Genomic DNA, 17,836 nt, shown 5'->3' with positions numbered 1-17,836 from the left:
ATGGCAGGCAACAGAAGGATTGAAAGTAAAGGAAGAGAAAACAATTGTGGCAATGATTTCATGGACGATGGAGAATCATTAATTTTGGAGAGGAGAAATTTCAGAGAACTAGAGGACAAGCTGAAGGAGAAAGGCTCAAGGTGAAAGATTTGGAGAGGACAAGGAAGAAATGAAGATGTAAGACTTGAAAAAAGGAGGATTTGTGTTGGAGGTAGTGAAAAAAAGGAGAAAACATAAGTTTTTGCTGATAAGCTCAGTAATAGAAATTGGTAAGACAAGGAAAAATTTTAGTGAGAGAAGGAAAGGAAAGTCAATTGTTCCTGTCAAGGGATTCTTGTTCAGTTATGTCTGACTCATTGTGACCCCATTTTCTTCTCCAGTTCATTTTACAGATGATGTATTGAATCAAACAGGATTATGTAAAATGCCCAAGGTTATACTGTAGGATGAACTCAGGAAAATGAGCTTTCCTGACTACAGGTCACTTTATCCACTGCACTAGTTGCTGAAGTGTTAAGAAGTGCTAAAGAGGTTATTTGTTAATGACCTGAACAAAGTGACAACTCTAAGATTTTAATCCCACCCACAGAAGAGTAGTTCAAATGTTATTTTATGTTTTTTTCCTAACCAAAAAGAATCATCTCAGTTCTGCCATCTGTGTAACCTTGAGCCCAGCTATTCATTCACAAATCTTGTTAAGTGAAATGATCCCTCAGGTCCCTTCCAACTATAAATCCTTTATTCTAAGTTCTTAGACCCTGCTTTCCCTATCACAATTTAGGAAAGAATAAGAGTAGCTGATAGCTAAGACAAGTAAGAAAGTATTAAAAGAAGAGTTACCTAGTTATTCTTGTCAAATTCAAGACATTTGACAAGATGAACAATATCTTTGAGTTCTGAATGAACTGGCTCTTATGAGTGTTGAGCCAAAGCCAGTGATATCTGATGAAATGGGAATAGTACTAGAGGATTGGAAAATTTCATACACCAATGACCTTGATTTCAATTCAGGTCAAATTTTAGAATGTATTATTAAAGGCATTGTTAAATAGAGCCAAGATGGTAAAAGAGTAAGAAGCAATATCGCCGAGTTTCTGTTTCCAAACTCCTCCAAAGAAATCTAGAAAATGGAACAAACTGAATTCTGATAGAGAAATCTAGGAAAAAATCATGAGTCCCCTGCTGGCCCAGTTTAAGGAAGAAAGAGGTCTGTGAACCATGAAGATGGAGCTGAGAGCACTGCTACCTGAGAAGCATTCCAAAGCCTAGAAGGAAAACTGTACATCAAGGCAAAATGATGTTCAAGACCTATACCAGGGCACCTCCATATACATATCAGGGTCACAGCAATGGGACAGTATCCACTGGCAACTTTGCTGCCCACCATTCAATCCTGGGAGTAGTTAGGTGACATAGAAGATAGAGAGTCAGGCCTGGAATTAGGAAAAACTGAGTTCAAATCTGGTCTCTGACACTTAACTATGTGACCCTGGTTGAGACATTTAAGCCTGTTAGCCTCAATTTTCTCTTCTGCAAAATGAACTAAAAAAAAGGAAATGGAAAATTACTTCATTATTTTTGTCGAGAAAACCCAAAAGAGGTCATGAAGAGTCAAACATGACTGAAAAGAACTAAACAACAATATGACATCCTAAAGGATAGGAGTTAAAGCTCCAGAGACAACTGAGAAGGGGACCTATGTATGGGACCACCATTCTGAGTAGGGAGGCCCAAGACTATGCAGAGAAAGGGGGATGTTCAGAAATAGCAATTTGGCTCAGACTACAGGAGCAGAAGAGGTTATCAGTTCTAGCATCTAGCCCAGCTTGCATAACTATGGCCAGAATCTCAGACTTAAGGGGAGCTTGCAATTCTGTCAATCTGAACCAGGAACAATTCCCAGCTGGTTGACAGAGGCTGAGTATTGCAGTATTCTACTATTTTTCTGACCTGATACCAAGGTCAGGAACTTGCAGGGCTCAGATCAGGGCGTAGAAATCAGACTTTACTATGGATCAGAAACCACTTTGGTATCATTGAAAACTTGCAGTTCCCAGCCTGTCCATGAGAAACTGGAATAAAATAACACTCATTGCCTGAAGAAAACAACTAACAGGACAAGCCTAGATCTTCCTCCCAAAATGTCAAGTCCTAGAGGAGGTAGGCTGAAAGAATGGATAAACCAATTAAAAAAAAAAAAAGAATCCTAGTGTAATGAGATATTATGGTGGTAGAGATAGTCAAGACACAAAGAAAAACTGATTCTAAAATATTTGCAAAAAATAAATCAGCGAAAAATACATATTGGGCACAAACTCAATTAGAATTTCTGGAAGTGAAAAAGAAAAAGTTAAAAGAGGAATTAAAAAAGTCTTTATAAATGAAATGAGATCATTTCAGGAAAAATTTGGAAAAGAAAAGGGAATTGTAAAGATAATTAAGTCAGGCACAAAAGGTACAAAACTGTGCCCAAGCAATAAATGCTCTGAAAATTTGAATGGATCAAACAAGCCAATGATTCCATAAGAAAAAAAGAAAAATTATAACAAAATCAGAAGGCTGAAAAAAACCTAAGAAAATATAAGGTAGATATCTCATAGTAAAAACAATTTATCTGGAAAATAAAGGAGAAAAAAATTTAAAAATCATGGGACTATCTATTTGAATGCCATGTCTTTTTTTTTTAGGTTTTTTTTTTGCAATGCAAACGGAGTTAAATGGCTTGCCCAAGGCCACAAAGCTAGGTAATTATTAAGTGTCTGAGACCTGATTTGAACCCAGGTACACCTGACTCCAGGGCTGGTACTTTATCTACTATGCCACCTAGCCGCCCTGAATGCCATGTTTTAAGAAAAAGGGAGAAGTACATTCAAGAAATCAAAGAATATAGGCTTACAAGATTATAAGAATAATTTGTTCAACAAAACTACAATTAAGTATTCTTAATACAAAGACCCAAATATGTGTGTGTGTGCATATATATATATATATATATATATATATATTATATATATATATATATATATATATGTATATATTGCATATAAACTCTGAAGTTCAAACTCAGGAATTATAAAAAGATAAACAAAATGAACCAACAAAAGCTGACTAAAAAAAAGAAAAACTGCTGGTCCTGGGTTATAGAGTCTAATTAGACAAAGGCCAGAGTGATTCTGTTATGTCTTAAAAGTAGAAAGAAAGGGGAAGAGGAATATACTGAAAAGGGGTGAGATTAGGAAAAGATTAGGGAAAATCATCTTATGCAAGGGTGTACAAGTAGAAACAAGGATGGGGTAGGGAAACAGCTTCAACCTTACTCTCAAATGAACTGGCTAAAGAAAGAATAATATCCATCCAGACATTTCATTCACTAGGAAAATAGTAAGGAAAGGGAAGGGAAGAAGGGGGATGAAGTAAGAGGGAAAGTAGATTGAAGTTTAGTCTTAAGAAAAGCAAACTAAGGTATTTAAAAAATATTTGTAGCTCTTGAGTTGACACACAATCTCATCAACTGGAGAATGAATAAACAATTTATGATATATACAAGTGATGGAATACTTTTGTATTGTAAGAAATATTTGGGGGGGGGGATTGCAAGGCAATGGGATTAAAGTGGCTTGCCCAAGGTCACACAGCTAGGTAAATTATTAAGTGTCTGAGGCCAGATTTGAACTCAGGTACTCCTGACTCCAGGGCCAGTGCTCTATCCACTGTGCCACCTAACCACCCCAACATGTGATATTCTTCAGGAAAATTCTCTAGGTATCTATGTTTGGATCAGTGTTAACATTTTAATGAATAACTTAAATGAGTGATGGAATACTTATTGACTTTGCAGATACAGAGTTAATTATCAGGAGATGAAATTTAGGGTTGAAAAAGATAATGGACAGACTAGATTATTGGTCCAAATCAAATAATAAGACGCCATATGGGGATGAAGTCCCATTTTAGTTAAAAAAAAAAAATCAGTGTCAGAAGTACAACATGGGGAAAATAGGACCATGAAAATGATTTGAAGATTTTAATGTCCTAAAAAAAATTCATTTTAAAAGTATGGATTAGGAAGCCAAAAACACCAATGTAATTTCATGCTACATTGACAGGCAAATTGATCTAAGTACATGACAGTTCTAGTTACATTTGTTCTGATATCATCTGGTGTAGTGTTCAGTTCTTGTTCATACTTTTTTTTTTTAAGTTTTTGCAAGGCAATGGGGTTAAGTGGTTTGCCCAAGGCCACACAGCTAGGTAATTATTAAGTGTCTGAGGCCAGATTTTAACTCAGTTACTCCTGACTCCAAGGCCAGTGCTCTATCCACTGCGCCACCTAGCCGCCCCTTGTCCATACTTTTTAGTAAAGATATGAGCAAGCAGCAAACCATCCATAAGAATATTAGCATAAAAGGGAAAGATCATGGCATAATAGATATCTGTAAAATATTTGAAAAGCTGTTATATAGAAGTTTAAGACTTAATTCTGTTTGGTCCCAGAGAATGGAACTAGGAGAAATGTATGAAAGTTGTAAAGAGTTAAATTTAGACTTTATACAAGGAGAAATTTCATAACAATTAGAATTACCTGAATTGTGTTGCTTTGAAAGGCAGTTAAGTCTTCCCTTACTTAGTTTAGTTGTTTTTTTAATCATGTTCAACTTCTCTGTGACCCCATTAGGGGTCTTTTTTTTTTTTTTTAAAAGATTTTTTCAAGGCAATGGGGTCTTCTTGGCAAAGATACTGGACTGGTTTGTTATTTCCCTCTTCAGCTCATTTTACAGATGAGGAAATTGAAGCAAACAGGGTTCAGTCACAGAGGTAGTAAGTATCTGAAGCTGGATTTTGAGCTCAGGTGTTCCTGATTCCAAGCCTAGCAAATGCATTATCTGTCTTTCTTCCCTCACTAGAGTTATTCAAAGAAAGGCTGGATGACCACTGGTCAAGTATGTTGTAGAAGGAATGCCACTTCAAACTCTGAATTCTTACTGTTAGATACTTTGGGAGTCTAAGGAATGAGATCCATATTTTTCTTGAATTCTTTTCAGCGTCAAACTCAGAGCAAGGCAAATAATATTTAATTTTTGATAAATGAATTGCTAAAAGTTCAAACCCTTTCTTAAAGGTCCCTGAATTAACCATCAATTTTAGATTCTTTCCTTGGAATAAGTTATAGGAATGAAAATATTTAATTAGTGAGATCAAGGGAATTCATCTAATTTGCCTTGGTAGAGTTATACATTCTTAGTTTCTAAATCTAGAGAACTTACAGACAGGTTGTATAGACTGTACTGGTGGATGAAGTTTTCAAACTAGGGAAATCAAGAGTATTTGGGGTGTTAATGATATCCTGTTCAAGGATATAGCTGTCCAAGAAACCACTTGATTTGATTCATTAGACCTTTATATTCATCTTCCCTCTTCCTTACCATTTCTGCATTTCACAATTTGGGTTACAGCTGTGGTTGATGAACCGGGCCTCATTGCCCATGCGGTAACTGTCAATCACCATTCCACTGTCCAAATTTAGGCAGTAGTGGTCACTGTGATTATGGTATTGTTCAATCATTCGATTCCTGAAGAGAGGAGGAATGCATGAAGATTAAGTTAGCCTAGAGTTTAAAGTTATCAAGTGTTTTGTTTTAACATCTAACATTTTACTGACTGGACTTACTGTACCTGAACTCCTGCTCACTGACAACTTCTCCCAAGTATTCGATGATGAACTGGCCAGCTTTCAAAGGTTCTTTGGTCCGTATCCCCCAACCCTTCTCCTCAGCTCGGAACCGTTCAAGACACTGCACCCATTCATGCCTTTGTATCCTCTGATTACAGCACTGTTCCCCACAGGGGCAGGTATTGGGGGAGCACTCAGCAAAGATCATTCTAAGGAGAAAAAGAATCAGAGGTCAAATTTCAGCTTTCACCAGATCTACTGGGTGTCCAACAAGGAAATATTATTATTAGAAAATGAGATACATTACTCATTTAGTGAAAATAAATGACAACACACAGAAAATCTAAATGCTGACTAGTATCTATAATGCTAGAAGGTCTCTTGATATTTGGATCAAACTTTATGGAGCATTTATGGTAGCACAAGAACCAGAATCATACAGGATGAAGTATAGCTGGGTTGTAGGTTCTGGTTGTAAAAGGAATTTCTACACTGATGAGATTCTCTATCTGTTAAGGTATGGAAATTCTGTTGTAAGGCTTTTAGCTGTCTGGGTAGAAGCAAGGGGAATTTACCTAAATCCAGCAAAAATCTCTGTCAAACCATGTAAAAATAATCAAGAAATATAATGAGCAACCTTAGTAAATGACTTTTTTTCTAACCCAGAACTATACCAAAAGAAACAGCCAGGAGCCTACAAGCAGTAGACCCCCTTATCTATTCCAGGGTTCTGAGAAATAAGCCAGTCACCTCTCAGTGTACAACAGATAGACTAAAGACATATGTTACCTAAAAGGCTCTATATATTCCTAGGCAGGCTGCCCCAAGAAAACTGGAAAAAGATGAGCAGAACCAGAAAAACACTGTACATCCTAACAGCAACATGGCAGTGATGTTCAACCTTGAAGGACTTGATCATTCCATCAGTGCAACAATCAGGAACAACATTGGGCTGTCTGCAAAGGAGAGTGCCATCTGTATCCAGATAAGGAGCTGTAGAGTTTGAACAAAGTGCAAGGACTATTCCCTTTAATTTAGAAAAAAAACCCAGATATCTTATTGTCTAATCTTGTTATCTCTGAGACTTCTCTTTTCTTTAAGGATATGATTTCTCTCTCATCACACCCAATTTGGATCAACATGGAAACAAAGTAAAGACTGACAGAGTGCTTTCCATGGGGGGGGGGGGCAAGATTGGGGGGAAAATTGTAAAACTCGAATAATAACTTTAATAAAAATAAATTAACAAAAAAGAAAACTGGAAAAGACTGAGTTTCAAGTGTGCTGTGCCTATAGCCAAAGCAGCTTTCAGATTGGGAAACACCAGCCTTATAACCTCCAAGGTTCCTGGCACTCAGTCCTGAGATGCCACAGAGGGCTCTGAAGATCTAGACTAGAGCTTGGAACCTCAAAGATAAATAGACTTCAACATGGAACCCAGGTAACCTAGGTTGAAATTAAGCAGGAATCAGTACTTCAATTACAAGGGCAAAAGGAAGCAGAACCTGGCCCTAGCAAAAAATCACAATTAAGGAATTAAAGTTGTAAAGATGAACAAACTAAAAATACTGAATACCGGTGAGGAAACATGATAGATTTAAACAAAGTCATAGAATAAACCTTCAATTTAGCAGAGACTAAAATGGATTTTCAACAAAAACTATGTAAATATCTTTAAGAAATGAATAAAATGGGGCGGCTAGGTGGTGCAGTGGATAAAGCACTGGCCCTGGAGTCAGGAGTACCTGGGTTCAAATCTGGTCTCTGACACTTAATAATTACCTAGCTGTGTGGCCTTGGCAAGGCACTTAACCCCGTTTGCCTTGCAAAAAAAAATTAATAAAATAAAAATGAATAAAAGTTCTAGAGGAAAGAACTGGAAGAATGGTTTAGAAAAAAAGATACCCCCAGCGCCATGTCTTTGGTGCCAGCGGCCCAGGGGCGGCTGCTCCCCTGCTCTTTCCCCCTGCAGGCCTGGACCCCCGGCGCTGCTGGACCCGGACGCGGACCCCAACCCCTCAGTCAGACCCTCCCGTGAGCGCCGTCCTGGGGGGGGCCCTTCGGGATGGGGGGGCCCTTCGGGATGGCGGCGCTGCGCACGCTGGGCCTCCAGCTGCGTGGGGGGCGCGCCCGGCCAACCCCCGACTCTGGGACCCGCTCCACGCCCAGGCGCCGCCCGGGAGCCCCCCCCCCCCGCACTTCGACTGGTTTTTTGGCTACGAGGAGGTCCAGGGGCTTCTGCTGGGCCTGCTGCAGAAAGGGGCTCCCGGGGGGCGCACAGGGACCCCCCCAGGGTCCTGGATGTGGGCTGTGGGACCTCGGACTTCTGCCGCAGGCTGTACCCCAGAGCGCCCCTGCCCTTGCACGTGCTGGGGGTAGACTTTTCCTGCGTGGCTGTCCCACACGAAGTTCTTGGTGGAAGGCGGGGGAGTGCACCCCGGGCACCCCGACTCCCGCCTGCACTTCCGGCAGGCCGATGGCCGCCACCTGGGCTCCCCTCTGCCTTTCCAACTCCTTCCAGCTGGTGCTGGACAAGGGCACCTGGGATGCCACGGCCAGGGCGGCCCGGGGCTGCTGTCCGAGTGTCTGCGGGTGCTGGCCCCCCGGGGCACCCTGGTGCAGTTCTCGGATGAGGACCCTGACGTTCGCCTGCCCTGCCTGGAGCCAGGGGCTGGCGGCAGGCTGGTGACTGTACAGGAACTGGGGCCCTTCCGAGGACTCAGCTATTTTGCTTATTTGGTTCAGAAAGTTCAATAAACCAATCTAACTCAAAAAAAAAAAAGATAAACCTTTCCTGACTTAAAGGACTTCCTGAAAATTAGGAAAGACCAAGTAGAAATCAATGACTCCAAGATATAACAATAAATATTAGGAGAAAAAAACCCTAAAATGCAAAAAGGAATTAAAACGTAAGGTACCTACCATCAAAGACAAATGACCCAGAAAACAAGTCAAGGAGAGAAAAACTGAACAGTTATCTGTTTTTTTAAAGAGGAAGAAAAAAGCCTGACACACTATATTTTAAGAAATCATAGATGAAAATTGTCCAGACCCAGTAGAATCAGAGGACAAAGAGAAAATAGGGGGAAAAAAATCAATTAATCAAAAAAACCTAAAAAGGAAAAGTTACAGACAAAATCCCTTAAAGGTTCTATATCAAAGGAAAAATACTGCAAGTTATTTTGGCTAAATATTGATTTGACTAAAATCAAATAGTTAAAAGTACCAAGTATCTTTATAGTCAGGTACACAAAAGAAGACCTGGCAGCTTCTCATATAAATGAAAGGCGATCCTGAACTACACAAAGTATTTTGAAAGATACAGAATAATAACCAAGGCTAACATCCTGAAAAACTAAGTATAATCCTATAGGTAAAAAAACTGGAGGGAGTTATAAAATAACTAATAATATCCTAATATCCTAATGGAAAAGAAGAAAAAAGTGTCCCTTTTGAACATAGTGAGAATGTTAAATAAGACAGAAGACCTAGGAGTAGCTCGATTCTGATCTGAAGATCTTGAGAGAATAAAGACAAAAATAAAAAGGAATGTTAGTATGGAAAGGAAGAATAATTTACTAGTTCTCATGGGAAGTAATGTGACACAGTAGATAGAGGTCTTGGCCTGGAGTCAGGAAATCCTGAATCCTAATCTGGCCTCAGAGATTTATTAGCTGTGTGAACCTTGGCAAGACAATCTCTGCCTCAGTTTCCTCAACTTTAAAATGAGTATAATAATAGTACCTATCTTCCAAAGTTGTGAAGGTCAAACGAAGTAATATTTGTAAAGTGCTCAGCACAGTGTCTGGCACATAGTATACGTTTAATAAATACTTCTTCTCTTCCCCTTCCCTTAGATGTAGAGTTCCAGAGGCTGTCACTTCCTACTATCCTTGAACAAATCCTTTCATTTCTCTAGGCCTTAGCATCTTCCTCTGTGCCTGATACTTAGTAAGTGCTTAATAAATTCTTACTCCATTCATAAGTGGAATGCATGAGGATAAAAACATGGGGGAAAAGCTGGGGGAGGGGAGATGAGTCAGATTAATCAGACTCATCTGAATCTGACAAGGAAAAATTTAAAACACACACACACACACACACACACACACAAACGAAAAGATATGAACTCAATAGGGAATTAGGAGGGAGTGGGGGAAAGAAGAGGTGAAATATTACTAGAATAATACCAAGGAAGGAATAGTCTCAAGCAAAACAACTTCCTGATCCTGAAGGGAGATTTTAAGAAAACACAAAAAGATGTAGAATCAACTGGGGAATGGCTAGACAAATTGTGGTATATAAATGTAATGAAATATCATAGCACAAATAGAGATGACAAAAACAAACTTTTAAAGAATCCTTAAAATTATGGAATGATAGAATTTCCCTCTGACTGAAATTCTAGGATGATCAAGCTATGGCCAAGATTGAAAAGGGAAGAAAACAAACCCTGAGCAAGGAGAACAGACAGGGAGATACTAGAGGTCTAAGTACAATATTCTTTGAATATCTTTCCCATTGTTCTAGTTAGGTTGGTCTACTAGTTAGGGACAGCCCACAGACTTGGTCATAGACATCACATCTTCTCTCATTATTCTCATTGCCTGAAGTGTTGTTTTCATCCAAATCCCACCTATTTCTTGAAGGTCATCCTCTTCCATGATGCAACCTTTGATTACTCCACTCCTTTTTTAAAAAAATTCGTTCAACAACATTTATTAAAGAAAGTGAAAAAAGTATGCTATAATCCACTCAGAATTCATCAGTTTTTTCTCTGGAGGTGGAAAGCATTTTTCATCATGGGTCTTGATCAAAGAAGTTAAGCACAGCTGATTGTCATTACAATATTAATGTCATATAGTTCTTCTGGTTCTGTTCACTTCAGTCAGCACCATTCATGTCTATGTTTTTCCTGGAACCATCCCCTTCATCAATTCTTACAGCATAATAGTATTTCATCATAGTCTGTAATAGATCCTTTTACTTTTCTTTGATCTCCTTTCTCTGACCTGGTATTAGCATTGCTGGGTCAAAGGGGATGCATAGTTTTATGGTCCTTTGAGCATTGTTTCAAAATATTCTTTGGAATGATTGAACCAGTTCACATCTCTACCAATGGTACATTAGTTATCTATTTACCCATATATTATTTTTGCTAGGCATGAGGTGGTACTTCAGAGATACTTTAATTTGCATTTCTCTAATCAATTAGAATATTTTTTCATATGACTATCAATAATTCTTATTTCTTCTTCTGAAAATTACCTGTTCATATCCTTTGACCATTTATCAACTGGGAAGTAACTTTTATCTCAGTTCCCCAGATATTTGGGAAATGTGACCACTCCATTCCTAATGGGTCTTAAACCCTGAACTTCTATAGAATTTCACTTTGAACTACAGCATTTAATATTTAGTTATGCCTTATTCTGTTCTCATTATTATAACACTGAAAGCATACAATGTTTCTTAATAGCTTGTTGATTAACCAAATACTGTGTCTAAAGGTCATTTTAGTAGGCTAGTGAAAGAGCTTCTCAAAGACTGACTATAATGAGATTTTTCTTATTAAGAACTTAAGATTAACTTTTCTAGCCTGCTGCCTCCAGGCAGGACTAACTAACCCAATTCAGATAGATGGTAATTAATATAAATTTTTAAAGGTTGTGGTCAGTGGGAATTCTAAAATCTCTTTTTTCCTAATTACTCATATTATAATTTCTAATGATGAGATTTTGTATTCTACACACCGAAGTATATTTACTATTTGTTATTCTAGCAAAGTTTGTAAACTCTATGAAGCAAATTTAATATATTTTATTTATCTAATGGTATAGTATATAATACATCTTATATAATTTACATTTCAAACTGTTTGAATTTTTTTCAATTAAAGAGAATGGCTAATGATAGATGGGATCAAGAAGACTTGAGGTAAATAATTTCACTTCTCTATTACCTATACGATTGATATAAGGCTCAAATTAGATGATAATGTTTGGAAAGTCCTTTTTAAATGTTCATGCATGCTACAAATGCCAGTTATAATGATGACAATAATGGTGAATCTTACCTGTTGAGGCAGTCATCCATACAACCCTTCCTATTGCCATCATCTGGTTTTTTACAGTTGCAGGTGGTAGCCTCATAGCCAGAAAGAGGTTTGACATCAACATAGACATCTTGAGGAGAGGGGAAAGAGAAGTGTGTGAGTCAGGATAAAATATAATTTTTCAACAGTAAAGCTATGGAAAAATAGGGAGGGTGGGATGAGATGGAAGCAGAAAATAAAAGGGGACAGAAGTAGGTTAAGAACAAATGCAGACAAAAGTCATCAGAGTCCTTTGATAGTTACAAGTTACTCACTTGAACGGATTTTTTTGTATAGTGGGACATCTGGCTTTTTATATAGCTAGAAGAAGAAGAAAAGAAATATCTTGATACAGCATTTAACTTCAAATGTCAGTCAGTAGCAACAATCACTACAAAGACAGGAAATTATCAGTAAACTCTGCTCATATGAAAAATTTTAAAAGAATTTCTGTGTAGAATATGCTTAAAGACAACTCTTGCTGATGTTTTAACTTTGGATAAAGGGAACCTTCACTAGAAGAGGGGGCAAAGAATTGGAATCACTAGAAGAAGCCAGAATTATGTAAAGAACTGAGTGGCATTTTGTCTGATAGCCTTAACCAGAACCTCAAGAATAAAGAGATATCAATATTCTCTTTGCCATCAGGGTGTGAGGTGGGGGGGGGGGGTGAGGGAAGAGGCATGCAGAAGACTTCTACTGGATTAGTTGGGTGATCTAGGTGCATAGGGTTCTAGTATATGAGTGTAAATATTCAGTCTCAGAATTGGGAGAAAGGTAATTTCCCCATTCTAATTAAGGCAAGTTAATGAATTAGTGAATGAAAGGCCTGAAAAGGGAGCTCCTATATGTAAATATTTATCAATGCAACCAAGAAGTCAGGCAGCAGTCTGTAGAATAGTGGAATCAAACTCAAATAAAAACAGATCCCTGTGGGCTTGACTTGGAAAACTACAAATGAACATTATGTTGTATTTTTATTTTTTTGTTAAATGCTTCCCAATTATATTTTAATTTGCTTCTTCATACTCAGGACTTTTGTTGCCACACCTCTGCTCTAAAGGAGAAAATAAAATTTCTTAATATAAGCTGAAAAGGATAGCAATAAGGTCCAGGTTCTAGAACTATGATTTCAATTGCATAGGGAACTTCCTGAAATTTAATAGTCTTAAGAGCGCTGAAAGGTTAAATGATTTGTCCAAGGTTTCACAGTTAGTGCGTCAGAGGCAGAATTTGAACACTGGTCTTCCTGACTTTAAGATCAGCTCTCTATCCACTGTTAACATATCAACTCTAAAGTTAGAAAAGGATATTTATTAATTTGCTGAGAATAAGCCCAGTATCATTTCTCAGTGGAGGTATCAAAACACTGATTTTTTATCAGCATTAAACTGCCTTCCAATTAATTATAATCTAACATAATGATCCTCTCAGAATCGAAAAGGGAAGTTGCTAAATAGTAAAAAGTTCCCTTTTAAGATTAAACTTTAAGACATATTGATAAAGGCAGGGAGAGTACAGTCAATTCATTTTGCATGACTGGTCCTATTATCCCCTAGTTATTTCTCATTGTGAGACCTGGGTCCAGGGCTGAGGTCATATGCAAAAACCAGAGGTGGAAACTTATCAATTAGAGGAGGGGAAAAAAAAATCATCCTACTTTAAGTTTCTTGTATATTTAAAGTTTTTCCCCTCCCCCAATTCAAATATAAAATATTTTCTTTGCTTTCCTTAAAATAATCTTATTTTGCAAGTGAATAATCAATTCCACACTACTGGGGAAAAGCCAACAAAAATAAGGCCTAAAATTTCTTCATCCTGTTGGCAGTACATCTGAATTCTCCAGAGATTTGACTCACTGAGGATCTTTGCAGAAAAATCTTGCTACCAAAATAAAAGTCTATAGTTTTACTAGAAAAGGGTCAATCTGGAAAACTAGGGTATACCATCATTTCTCAGTACAGGTAAAAGGCAACCAGGTCAAGTTAAAAAATTAAGTGCAAATTCATTTTCTTCAGTCTCTAACCTTCATAGGGTCTTTTCTCAATTCTTGCTAAAATTACAACATAAGTAGATATGGGACAAAGGCTTTACTTTTTCTCTTTCTACATGAAAATAAAATTCAAAAAATCATGTTCTTTGTACCTGATTGTGTTTCCACTGCCAAAGGATGTCATAGGGAAGCTGAAAGTCAATTCTCTTTTGTCTCAGATACTTTCCTGAAATATAAGCATCATCAACTTTAATATTTAGGTAATAGTCATACAACAACCATTAATGTCCAATCTAGAATGAAAGGAAAAGGAAACAATTCTTAATTACACATATTTCTAGTGCATAACCAATTTGTTTTTTGTAAGGCAATGAGGTGGGGGAGGAGTTAAGGCTCTTGTGCAAAGTCACACAGCTGGGAAATTATTAAGTGTCTGAGGCTGGATTTGAATTCAGGTTCTTCTGACTCTAGGGCCAGTGCTTTATCACATAGTAGGCACTCAATAAATGTGTTGTTCCCTTCCCCTTCCTCCTATAGTAAAAAGAATGTTGGATTCAGGGTCACATTACTACCCTTGTACAAATTAGTACATCTTTCTGAGCTTTGGTTTCTTCATCTATAAAACAAAGGAGTTAGGCTTCTAGAATCCCATGCAGGTCTTGTTTTAAGATTCAATGACAGTCCAGGAGAACTACTCTTATTTAGAATAGCTCTTGGTTTTTTTTTGGGGGGGGGGGTTAACTTCAAGTCTCAGAATTGGGTGAAATGAAAAAATTACAGATGATTTTTCTTTATACTTTTCTTAGGGGAACTAGGAATATGTTTTGAGATATATGTAGGAAGGGAACTCCTTCACCTCTGGCTCCCTCCTCTCCAAAACTCAACCTGAAATCCTAAAATAAACTTCCTAACAAAGGGAATGTAGGCAATGTTAGCCTATATACAGGTGGACTCCTGAATACAGATTTTGTTGGTGACAATCTTTTCAAGTTGGAACAAATAATTTTTTTCCTCTGCAGAAATATAAGAAGTCTTTTATGACAGAACTTTATTTTTTGGGAAAAGGAGAAAAGGGTGAGTAATGATGACAAAAGGGAAGAAAAGCACATCAATGAAAAGTTATTTTAAAAATATAAAGGAGGAGAAGCTAGGTGGAGCAGTGGATAGAGTACTGGTCCTGGAGTCAGGAGGTCCTGAGTTCAAATCCGGCCTCAGACACTTAATAATTGCCTAGCTGTGTGACTTTGGGCAAGTCACTTAACCCCATATTACCTTAAATATGCTTTAAAATACTTAGCTATAGTTAAGAAATTCAGTTTTGTATAAAATTCTCTTTTTCATTTCTTTGTAGAAGGAAATGTTCATGTTTTAAAAGTTAAGAATGAAAAGAAGAAAATCAATAGAAAGAAGAACAGGTTACTCCATTACTTTACACATGTTTAAGTGGGAAATGAAATCATCAACTGAACTGGGAAGGGAAAAAACAGGGAAATCTCTACAAAAGACCTTGTTGTTATTAGGTCCTAAAGAAGAAAACAAAAAGGAGGTGAAGAATGGGAATAGATAGGAAGAGTTCAAGGAGAAGCATTATGTACCATAAAATGAGATAACATATTCATACTATTCTATTTCAGAGGATTCCTGGACACTGATGACATTAACTTTTCATTTGTAACACTTGGCACTTATAATACTTAATATTGTGAATGAAATATTCTAGTGTGTATGCCTTACCTACCTTCTTAATATTTAGACTTTATACATTTTAATATTGCTTTGGATCTCTTAGAAGGTCTAACTTTATTCTGTTTTTGAAATAGTTTACATTTATATATCACTCAAAGGTGTGTAAGAGACTTTTTACATCTATTATTTCATTTGATCCTCAAAATTCTTGTGAGGTAGGTACTATTATCACCTCCACTTTACAGATGAGGAAAGTAAGGCTTAGAGAAGATAAGCTACATTCCAGGGTCTCATAAGCTAGTAACCCTAATTGATTTGCTTTTCTGCTTTCCAAAATAGTTGATCTAATTTCCTCTATTGGTCTGCAAAGTCAACTTTCTCTGCAAATTCTTGGTGATGACATCTTCATACTTCACTGAAAAAATTAAAAACATGAAGTTTCCCTTTTCTCCTTCCTCCTCATTCACACACCTTCCATCATCATCTCTTTCGCTTCAATGTCAAATTAAGATTTGACCTTTCTCATTTCAAAAGTCAAGCCTGATATATTTAATTCTATCCCCTTTTCAACTTCTCCAACAAACTGCCTCCACCATACTAGCTACTCCCTAATTTTTAATCTCTTCCAATCTGCTAAATCCTTTCCTACTATCCCTAAACTTTCCGTTTCTTCTATTCTTACAGAACCTTACATGGTTCTACTATCCCTGTTGTCATCTTTCTATTATTTTCTTCACAACTGAAGTCCTTGAGAAGGCCATCTACACTCTGATTCTATTTCTCCTCTCAGTTCCTAAACTCTAGCTTCTCATAATTCAACTGAAATTTCTCTCTCCAGGGTTATCAATGCCAAATCAACTGTCCTTTTCTCAATCTTTATCCTTCTTGATTTTCTAAACCTGCTTCTCCTTTCTAGATTCTTTTGACATTTTCTCTCCAACATTAGCAGATCTGAGCACACAGTAAACTCTTAAAAAATGTTTATTGGGGGTGGCCAGGTGGCTCAGTGGAAAAGAGCACTGGTCCTGGAGTCAGAAAAGGGCCATGAGTTCAAATCCAGCCTCAGACACTTAATAATTACCTAGATGTGTGGCCTTGGGCAAGCCACTTAATCCCACTACCTTGCAAAAAAAAAAAAGCCTAAAAAAAAGTTTTATTGATTGGTTGTTTATTCTATCTCTGCTCCATCTCAGTCTGTATTGCTGGTTCTTTATCCAAAAGGCCACCAAGCATAGGTGATCCATATCAAGCTCACTAAATGTGGTTATTCCAAGGTTCTTTTCTTTGCATTTATACTATCTTCACTCAACCTTATCAGCTTCCATGGATTCAATGATTATCTCTACACAGGTTATCCTTAGATCTTTATATCTGGCCCAAATAGTTTGTCGCCTAAGCAACAAGTCATTTGTCACCAAGTCATTTACGGATTATCTCAAATTCAAAATATTTAAAACAGAACTTTTAAAAAATCTTCTCTACCCCTAACCCATATCTTTTCCTTTTCTTCTATTGGTGTCAGAATCCTTCCTGTCATCAGACTTGTAACCCAGGATCATTCTTGACATCCAAATCCTGTGGCCAAATCCTGTTTCTACCATTAAAACATCTCTCCTATATGCTCCTTTTTGTCTATTCACAAAAATAACCCCTAGTTCAGGACTTCTTCAACTAACCTAGATTATTACAATTGTTTTGTGAATAGTGTCTCCCTGCCCCAAGTCTCTTCCTATGCCACTAATTCTTTTAGTTAGATGCTAAGATAATTTTCTTAAACTGTAGGTCAGACAGTATAACTTTCCTGTTCAAGTAGTCCTAGGGTATGCTTATTATCTCCAGGATCAAATATAACTTTCTCTGTTTGGCATTAAATGATTTTTAAAACTTGGTCCTTTCTACCTTGTCAATCTTATTATACATTATACATCATTTCCCTCCATGTACTCTGATCTAGCTACACTGGTCTGGCATACCTGTGTATCTAATATAATATTCCACATTCTACTTCTATTTTTACCTATTCTTTTTTTTTGCATATACAGTACTCAGCACAATGCTTGTTGCCTGACCAGTGTCTGAAGTAGGATCTGAACTCAGATCTTTATGATTCCCAAGGGCAGAGTTCCGTCTACTACACAAAGCTGACAGAAAAAAATATTTTCCGATTGTATGGTACACTTAATGCATTGGTGGCTATGGGGGAAAAGGGTAAAAACTGGAGTTTAGAAACAAGGTCAGAATGCTATCCTTGAAGTTAATATAAGTTATATGGTAATTTCTGAAAAAATTACTAAACTCCAGATTATTTATAAGTATTATTCACACCTGCTTAGTGGCTAGCAAAGTAAGCTATGTTTGTTGAACTGAAATGAATATAATTGTAAATGTCCAA

At 37.3% G+C, this 17,836-nt stretch overlaps 1 protein-coding gene and 1 pseudogene across 4 annotated transcripts in view; one reads left to right on the top strand and one right to left on the bottom strand.

Annotated features, from left to right (window-relative positions):
• ASH1L (ASH1 like histone lysine methyltransferase) overlaps positions 1 to 17,836 on the bottom strand; it is a 254,778-nt gene that overhangs the window by 47,419 nt on the left and 189,523 nt on the right. For all 4 annotated transcript variants that reach the window (XM_074223285.1, XM_074223284.1, XM_074223283.1 and 1 more), the window contains exons 8-12: positions 13,911 to 13,984; positions 12,041 to 12,086; positions 11,748 to 11,856; positions 5,674 to 5,880; positions 5,424 to 5,570 (exon numbers count right to left, since the gene is read on the bottom strand). In XM_074223285.1, coding sequence (XP_074079386.1) covers positions 5,424 to 5,570; positions 5,674 to 5,880; positions 11,748 to 11,856; positions 12,041 to 12,086; positions 13,911 to 13,984 — 583 coding nt within the window. The remainder of the gene's footprint in view (positions 1 to 5,423; positions 5,571 to 5,673; positions 5,881 to 11,747; positions 11,857 to 12,040; positions 12,087 to 13,910; positions 13,985 to 17,836) is intronic.
• Positions 7,222 to 8,453, top strand: LOC141510860 (citrate synthase-lysine N-methyltransferase CSKMT, mitochondrial-like; annotated as a pseudogene).

The sequence above is a fragment of the Macrotis lagotis genome, chromosome 2 (assembly GCF_037893015.1).
Source record: "Macrotis lagotis isolate mMagLag1 chromosome 2, bilby.v1.9.chrom.fasta, whole genome shotgun sequence".
Classification (NCBI taxonomy): Eukaryota; Metazoa; Chordata; class Mammalia; order Peramelemorphia; family Peramelidae; genus Macrotis; species Macrotis lagotis.
Note: the sequence above shows the minus strand (reverse complement) of the source record. Positions and strands in the feature narration are given on the sequence as shown.